This window comes from Peromyscus eremicus, chromosome 16_21 (genome assembly GCF_949786415.1).
Source record: "Peromyscus eremicus chromosome 16_21, PerEre_H2_v1, whole genome shotgun sequence".
NCBI classification, from domain to species: Eukaryota; Metazoa; Chordata; class Mammalia; order Rodentia; family Cricetidae; genus Peromyscus; species Peromyscus eremicus.
The window spans coordinates 9,160,473-9,169,346 of NC_081432.1; the positions used below are offsets into that span (position 1 = coordinate 9,160,473).

At 56.6% G+C, this 8,874-nt stretch overlaps 1 protein-coding gene across 1 annotated transcript; it reads left to right on the forward strand.

Moving 5' to 3' along the window:
• The first annotated feature begins 1,547 nt into the window (after window positions 1-1,547).
• Window positions 1,548-4,337, forward strand: Lrrc3 (leucine rich repeat containing 3). Its single transcript, XM_059282265.1, has one exon. The coding sequence runs from the start codon at window positions 1,567-1,569 to the stop codon at window positions 2,338-2,340; it is 774 nt and encodes a 257-aa protein (XP_059138248.1). The 5' UTR covers window positions 1,548-1,566; the 3' UTR covers window positions 2,341-4,337.
• The last annotated feature ends 4,537 nt before the right edge of the window (window positions 4,338-8,874 follow it).

Sequence of the window (8,874 nt, forward strand, 5' to 3'; positions counted from 1 at the left end):
CGCCCATGGACACTCCCCTTACCAATGCCCCAGAAAGCTGATACCTAAACTCGCCCATGCCATCCTAGGCCCCGCCTAGACTCCGCCCCAGCCAGTTCAGTTTTTATACCAGGCCCCGCCCCTCGCACGGAACCCCGCCCACAACCCTGCGCACCTCTCCCCTCCCTGTCTTCTACCGTTTTTATAAACTCTGTTTAGCCTTTCCTTACACAGGCCTCAGCCCCTACACAGACCTTCACCTATCAGGCCCTTCCCCTTAAGGCCTTGACCCTCAAACAAGACTCTTCCCTACCCAGCCCCTCCTCCTACAGGCCCCTCTCCTAGCACAAGGACCGCCCCTCAGAGACCCCGCCCCTCAACACTCAGACCACGCCCTTACCTGGACACCTCTCACTCACAACAGGCTCCGCCCCGTCCCCTATAAGGCACACAACACCAATGCCCCCTATCAGGACCCCTTCTCACCGGTCCCATCCCTATAGCAAGGCGCCTCTCCACCCTGTCCCTCCCTTCAAGGCCCCGCCCCAACAGGCAGAACCCCGCCCCTCTGGCCTCACCCCTCTTATTCCGACCCCGCCACCATCCTGCCCCTTCTCTTGCCGGTCCCTCCCCTATCTCAAAGGCCCCCGCCCCTCCCGCCCTGGCTTGCCAGCCGCTCTCCTCTACTGGCCGCTGGGTGGGCGCGGGGCGGCTCGCCGCCGAGCTGGGAGAGCTCTGGCCAGGCTTCGGGAAGCTCGGAAGGCTCAGAGCAGCCACAGCCGCTCAGGTAAAGCCCCCACCCGCCCGCGTGGCCTCCCACCCGCGGAGCTCCGGTGTCCCGGCCCTGCCACCCTGCTCTCTGCCGCCGCTCCTCGCCCAGCCCGGCCGCACGCAGGGGGCTGCTTTTCCTCTCCGCTGCCCCCAGCGCCGCGGGCGTGGAGCTGCTGCTTCGGAGCGCCCCGCGAGCTCTACTGATGGCCGCAGTCTTCAAGGTGTCACAGGTAGCCGAAGTGCTCAGGGACAAATTGGCACACGCGGCCACCTGCCCCGCCCGACCTGGCTGGCACAGATCGGGAGGGAAGCCCTTGGCCAGCACTCGCCTGGAGTTGGGGGAGGGGAGAGAGAGAGATGGAACCCTGGGCCTCCGCCCAGACTTGGGTCCTCAGCTATAGGTGGGTGACCAGGGCTAGGACCGGATTCTGTAACCATCTCGCTAGGGCCGGTCTCCAGCCAGGGTTTAGCTCTAGTTGTCTTTTTTAGCTGGGAGATGCTTCTCTGGGTGGCCTTGGGAATCTTCCAGAGTAAGTTACAAGGCAGGTATGTTTGATAGCCTGCAACCCTGCCTCCAACCTGGTGTGTCTATGACGCCTTTCCTCCCTGCTTCTGTCCTCCCAGACGGACGGTAATGGGCAGTGCTGGTCACCCCCCACCTCTCTTTCTCTTTTTCTTGTAGAACTGAGACCATTAGGCTCTTCTGCAGGTGAGGAGGACACAGAGTTTGTGTTGGATGACTGCCCGCAACGTGGGGAAGGACAGCCACCTGCAAATCCCAGTAGAGAAGAGCCACCTGGGTCAGGTGGAGGCAAGATGGGCCCCAGGGGCAGACAGAGCCCCCCATCCCCACTGGCGCCCTCCCAAGGGTCTTGTTTTTTCATCCTCTTCTGCTTGCGCTTAGGTGCCTCCTGCCCACAGGCCTGCCAGTGCCCTGACCATGCTGGGGCTGTGGCTGTCCATTGCAGCTCAAAAGGCCTGCAGGAGATCCCTAGGGACATCCCGGCAGACACAGTGCTCTTGAAGCTAGATGCCAACAGAATCTCCCGAGTCCCCAATGGAGCCTTCCAGAACCTGCCCCAGCTGAGGGAGCTGGACCTGTCCCATAATGCCATCGAGGCCATTGGGCCTGCGGCCTTCTCAGGTCTGGCTGGGGGCCTGCGGCTTCTGGATTTATCCCACAATCGCATCCGAAGAATTCCAAAGGACGCACTGGGCAAGTTGAGTGCCAAGATCCGCCTGTCCCACAATCCACTGCACTGTGAGTGTGCTCTGCAGGAGGCCCTGTGGGAGCTGAAACTGGACCCTGACTCTGTGGATGAAATTGCCTGCCACACCTCAGCACAGGAGCAGTTCGTGGGGAAGCCGCTGATCCAGGTCTTGGACTCGGGTGCCAGCTTCTGCAGCACCCACCGGAAGACCACTGATGTGGCCATGCTGGTCACCATGTTCTGCTGGTTCACCATGGTGATTGCCTATGTCGTGTACTACGTGCGCCACAACCAGGAAGATGCCAGGCGACACCTGGAGTACCTGAAGTCCCTGCCTAGTGCGCCAGTCTCCAAGGAGCCTCTCAGCCCTGTGCCCTAGCGCCTGCCTCTGGTGGGCCACTGAGCCTGGCTGTCCTGGTTTCTGCACCAGGGGAGGTGATGGTGCTCTTGTGTTCCGGGGAGGTGCATTACAACTGCTTCTGCACAGCTCCAAATGCACTTTCATTGGCATTTCATCTCAGCAGCCACTGCCTGCACAGTAGGGGATTTGCCCATCTTAATGGGTAGGTAAACTGAGGTTTAGAGAAATGGAAGTCCTTGCCAGGCCTGGATTCAGCTGGCACTCAAACCCAGGCTGCTTGTGGTGTAGGTCTGTGACCCCTCTGATCTGCCAACGTTTTCCACCCGGTGCTGTGGGAAGTGGATATTCGTGCACACGAAGATGGGGCCCTGGTAGGGAGGATGGCTGTAGCATTGTCAATCAGAGGCATCAGCAGCTTTGCCGCTGGGGAATGGCTCACTCTGTTTACCGTTGCTCTCCCAGGACATCTGAACAAAGATGTTGCCCTTTCCCAGAGCAAAGCACTGGCGATCTAGACCTTTCTGGAGAGGTCAGTGCAAAGGACAGCCTGTACCGGCCCGCACTGACCTTTGTTCTGGGAGTGCTTGGGTTGCCCTTGTGCCAAAATTTCCGTCCATTGACAGGGAGGAAATGGGGAAACACGAGAAAGGTCCAGCATGGGCTCACCATGGCAGTGCCTGTTGCCAGACAACTTACGGCCCTCCCCTGCTTCCGCCACTCCCATCTGTGCCTGGCCAGTGGAAGCCTGTCAATCACAGTGGCTCCTGTGCCTTGCTTTTCTACTGCCGATATCAAAAGCAGCTTTTCAAAGGAAGAGGGGACTGGTGTCTGAGGTTTCCATGCCAATTCACAGGAGGCTGCTTTTCTCTAGCAACAAGAACTTTCTCTTTTCACCTCGCTGAAATCCCAGCGTTACTTTGTTGGTCAATTTTCTTACCTATCTTACTTCATGTTCGGGGTAGATGTTACAGCCGCCTACTTGACTAACTTCCGGTTTTATTATTTACTGTCTTTTTGTATAAGTGTTTTTATCTTAAGCTATGTTGAGTACTCGGGGAAGAAGCAAATGAGCATAGATTGTGTGGATGTCGGGTGTTGGGTCTAGATGTCTCTTTCAGTGGAAATTGACTGTGGCTTCTGTTTCTGTTGGAAATTCTCTTGTGATCTGCAGGGACAAGGTGAGACTGTATCTGGGGCCCGGCCTGGCTTGGTTTTAGCATCACTGTGGCCCACAGTTCTGTCACCAAGAGACATGGCACCTGAGGCTACACGACTGTCAGCCACAGAAGTACATGAGAAAGAAACACTCATGAATTCCAGACTTCCTCCCACTGCTGAGTGCTCACATCTACATGGTGGCCCCGGGGCCACCATCCCCAGTGTGTGCCATATGAGTGGAGTACTAATCTGAAGGCTTAGATGGGCTCAGACCCTGCCCGCCATTCTCCCACGGCACTGGGCCAAGCTACACTGTCTGCAGGGCTGTAGGAATCAGGCCCTGGCCGGGGCTAGTAGCACCGTTCCCATTCCAGTGAGAATCGGAACCATGAGCAACCTCCTTAGGGACACCAGGCACTGCTGCCTGGACCGCATGGCACAGACATAGCCAACCCATGGTGTCTGGTTAAGTGTTCAGGGGAGGCAGGTGCTGAGGGCAGAGTGGTCTGGACCTGGAGGGTTCTGTCCCAAGGAGAAGAGGCTAGAAAGCCCGAGCTGAGGGCTTGGATTAAGACTGGGTGCTATCCTGCTGCTGTGGCAGTGTGGAGGAGAGTGGCTGTGTCTGCCCCATGAACAGGGACACCCCCAGCCTGTCACCTACTTCGGAGGTGCTGGTGCAGAGGATATGGCTTGTAGTCCTCTTATTGTGTGGTGTGATGCGTGGAGCTGCTTCCTGGCTGGTGCCACAATGCAGGTGGTAGCTGGGCCCCTGTAGCCCTTCCACCCCCCTACTTAAGGAGGGAGGCCCTCCCTGTCTCAGGAACCTGCCACTGTCCAGCAGGTCTGTCCCGTGGCCATGGCCAGGTCAGGAAAGAGAATGGATGGAGGCTGGGTGGTGAGGTCAGCACCCCAGAGCTCTTCTCTTGCTCTTGTCCCAGAGTCACCCAGTGGGCCCTTTAGATACACAGGGGTAGGACTCCTTCCCAGGCTGCTCAACTTGCTGCCAGGCTTGCTACCCTTAGCCTAGGGCTTGGCCCTACCTGGTTGTGCATCAACAGGGCTCCTGCCCAGCCCCTGCTGGAAAGAGAAGGCAGGGACAGTCTATGTGGATGGAGCCTGGAGAAAGCTGCGCCTCCTCCTGTTAGAACCCCAGAGACCCCAGTACTCTCCTCCTCATCCAGGCTCCCAACCCTGCTTCTTTGGAGTCCCAACTCCCCTCCATGCCATTCCCTGTCCTCTATCTTCCCTTCCATGACTAGCTCACAGGAGAAGTGTATGAGGCTGGACTCGCTGATGGAGACTTGCTGCGGCGGGTGGGGGGGGGGGGCGGGAGCGGTGCATTGAGATGCTCTTTCTCCCTGGATCCCATCTGCTTCCACCAGCTTCTCCATCCTGCCACCCTTGAATGAGATGCTCTTCCTCCCCAACCCTGCACAGACCCTCTAGGTCCTAGAGACTCTGGGTCAGCTCCTCTTCTCTACCCCCCCCCCCAGACTCTGGAAGGCAGATGGGACCTTGCCACACAAACAGAGGTGCCCAAATGTCCTTCAGGCACAGTGGGCAGTTTGTGCCACTTGGCTCAGTGTTGACCCTGCTCCCACCTCAGTCAGTATAAAGTCACCGTCCCAGGTCCTAGTCACTGGTCCCTCTGGACGCTTCCCCTCTCACTAGTCACATGTGGTTTCCTAAGACATGGTTCTAAACTGAGTTCCTTGGGTGGGGTCAGAGATGGCGGATGGTAAGTCGTAGACTGAGATGGAGTGTTCTGGACCCGTGGCAGCTCTCAGCCATGCAGCAACCTAGGATGGCTTCTGAGTTGCCTTTCCTGGAAGCCCAGTCCTGAACCGGATCTGTCCCCTTCTCAGCCTTCCTGTGAACCCCCAATAAAGCTCTTTGTGCCAAAAGCTACTGATGGGGATTGTGTCATCAACTGCAGCTGACACCTGTCCCTTGCATCCCTGTCAGTGTCTGCAGGTCCTCACAGCTAAGAGGGCATCTCCAACTGATGGTTAGAGCTGCATCCTGCTGATCATGAGGTATCAGGAATGCTGGGAGCCAGTTTGCACCATGGCACTTTCAATCTGACCATGTTGAGGTGCTACACTACACCAAGGAAATTGGTAAACACTACATGTCAGAATTCCACTCTCATATCCTAGGAAAGGGTCATCATTTGGCAGCATACTTCCAGAGAAGCGTTCAGTGTGACCTCCAGGCTTGGCCAGCAGCACCTGGATTGTGCAGGTGTTCCCATGCAATGATGCTCCACAGGCTTACAGGCCACACTAGGGCCATGCCAGAGACAAAGTCTCCTGAATCTGGGGATTCCCAGGTTCAGGACTTGATGACTCATGGGCTTCACCTTCTACTGATGCTTGTTGCCTCCTGACAGCTTCCTACCCCTGCTCTGGGGTCACAGGTGCCTGCCAACCCCACCAACCTTCTTCCCACTGCTGTTTCCAGGTGCCCTACCTAGAGACTCATGTCCCTGGGGATGGCCTGGTACCTCTCTGCCAGCCTGGGTTATCCCTGCCTACTTCCTAACCTGCCTTGCTCTTTAGGTTCATTCGACAATGGATGAAACCTTCCACCTCTCAGTGTGCTCTCCTGCCATGGAGCCTTCCCACACCAAGTCTCTGCTCTCCAGATCCGTTCTCAGTTAATGTGCCTAAAAGACCCGAGGGTGTTCACGTCACCTGTCAGCCTGTCTCCCTTCTCTGAAGACTGGCTTGTCCCTCCTAGGGAACCCTCAGTGTAGGCAGAGCAGGGCCCACCAGCTTCCGAAATCTGCACGCGCGCGCGCGCGCGCGCGCGCGCACACACACACACGTACACACACACAGGTACACACACGTACACACATGCATGCATGCACACATATTTTTACTACATATAAGCCAGCCAAACACTGGCGTGATGTCACATTCATGCTCATGTTCACACACTCACATGCACACACTTAGGGACATGTACTGCTCACTGGTGCCACCTCCTTTCTGGGCACATGCACCTACACTTGCTATCCCTCCCTCATTTCTGGCACAGTGTGTCTGTGGTCCTTGGAGGGAGTGTTGCCCCATGCCCTCAGGCCTCTAGAGACTGTTGTCTACTCAGAGGTCTCTGTATTAGCATCCGTTTCCTGACTTTTCCAGCATCCACAGGCAGCTGCTTTCCTGGGATTCTGAGGACAGCTTTTGTGCAGCTCTCTGAACCTTCAGTGGACACCTCTGCCTTGTATACCACAGACTGAGGAGACCCTGACCTGAGTCCCTGAGTGCTGGGCTCAGGGGCAAAGCCCCTGCTTTGTAAAGGGCCTCTGGGTGGTGCCAAGGACAAAGCCATGAGCATGGGTAGGACAGACAGCTCTGGCAGGGTCAGTGTCCAGGCCCTGCCAAGGCAAAATCCCATGACTCTGTGTGAATCTGGCATTGGGATAACAGCAGCTCTCGGCCACCCTCTTTACTCAGGACACAGGCCACTGGGAGGAGACCACAGCCTCTACAACACAGGGCCAGCTCGCTTTCAAAGGTGTTTTGGTGGGTTCTCACAGTGGCTGGCATGGTGGGTCCTGCTCTGCTTCAGAGAAGAGCTGAGGTCCAGGAGGAGTGGCGTGCTTGCTTAGTGGTGGTTGGCTCCTGGCAGCCTGGGCTGGAATCTGAATCTTGGATGGCTGGCCTGGACACTGTCACTTGGGAACTGGGCTTTGGGGTGTTGTCAAAACAAAAGGCCAGAGCTTGGTTGACTACAGATGGAAGAAAGGCTAGCGGCCAGTGTGTGAGGCAAAGCAGACCTGTTCACCCAGCCTGTCTGCATGGCCACCATAGCCAGAGGCAGGGCGCATCAAGCTTGGAGCCGAGAACTGGCTCTTCACTTGTAACCATGGCAACAACACTGCCCAGAAAGGGAGTGGACACCCAGGCGTCACTGGGTGACATTAGCCATCAGAAGTGGCCATGTGCTGCTGTTGGGACCATTGGAGGCCAACCATTTTGCCTCTTCCCTCATTCTGTGCAGACTGAAGCAAGGGGACCCCCTCCTGTCCCAAGCCTTTTGTTCTGTCACTTTTTGAGATGCTCTTGTGCCCTCTTAGGAAGGGTGGCTTTGTGGTTTGGATTAGAGCTGCCTAATAATGACATACATCTTGGGCCACCCTGGCCGGTTTAGGACTGGGATGGGAATGTCTGTATTTTGTATCCTGTAGTCTGATTTTGTGGCTTCCTTAGTTTACCTCTGGGGAATGTGGGCAGCTTTAACTAGGCAATTCCAGGTCCTGGGGGACAGGTGAGTTTTGTACACAGTCCCGTCTAGCAGGAGAATAGCGGGAACGATAAAGACACAGACCACCCTGTCCTGTCCTCTGTTAGGCTCCTGGAGGTGGCAAGTCTAAGGACAGGTGCCAGGTGGTGGGGTAGAGCTTTCTTGGACTTCTCTCCATGGCCATCTTCTCACTGTGTCTCAATGTTGGCCCCTCGGAGGTTGGGGGGAAGAAGGGATGAGGAGGAGTAGAGGAGAGGGAAGGGAAGAAGAAAGGAGAGAGAGGGAGGGGAGAGGGGAAGGAAAGATGAGAAACAAGAGGAGGGAGAGGAAAGGAGAAGAGACAACATGAGAAAAGAGAGAAGAGAGGAGTGAGTGAGAAGGAAAGAGAAGAGGGAGAAGAAGCCAGGGAGCAGTCAACAGAACGGGCTCTTGCAGGCATCCCACTCCAATCCCAGAACCCATGCTTGTTTCCTTACGCGGCAGAAGAGGACTTGAGGTTGCTGTTGCTGACCGTTGCACCGCTGTTCCATGTGGAGCAGGTTGGGAAGAGGGGCTCAGCGGAGGAAAAAAGAGGAAAAAAGATACAGTCCCAGCAGCTGGGCTGGGAATGCGGAGGGAGGCCATGAGCCAAGGGCTGCCCCTGGCTCCAGGAGCCGGAAGGATGTGGACACAGGTTCCTTCAGGAAGTAGCCAGCTTTGTCACGGCTTCAGCCAGGAGCCTGTGTGAGCCTTCTGCCCTTCGGGACACTGGGTTGAGGAAGCTTTGCTGGTTTGGGGCACTGGCTTTGTGACAACAGAGTTCTTCTCTATATAATCCCTGCCACTCCCCTGTGGTGTTGCAGACACGACATGTTGCCCTTTACCAGCTCACTGTCTGCCCTTCTTGGACACGAGGCAGGAGGAACCAGCTCAGCTCTCCCTAGCCGGTCTCATCCAAGCAGATCCACGCTGCTGCAGCTTTGGCTCACCCTCTCGTGCCCTCCCACCGAACACACAGACCTTCCACAAGTCTTGCCATTCTCCTTCCATGATCTGCCCCTCTCTCCGTGGCTTCTGTGATCTCCACACTGCACTGTTAGGTGGCACCAGGCACCCGTTGGTGAGATCTAGGGTTGCGGGAACCAAAGGCTCTGATAT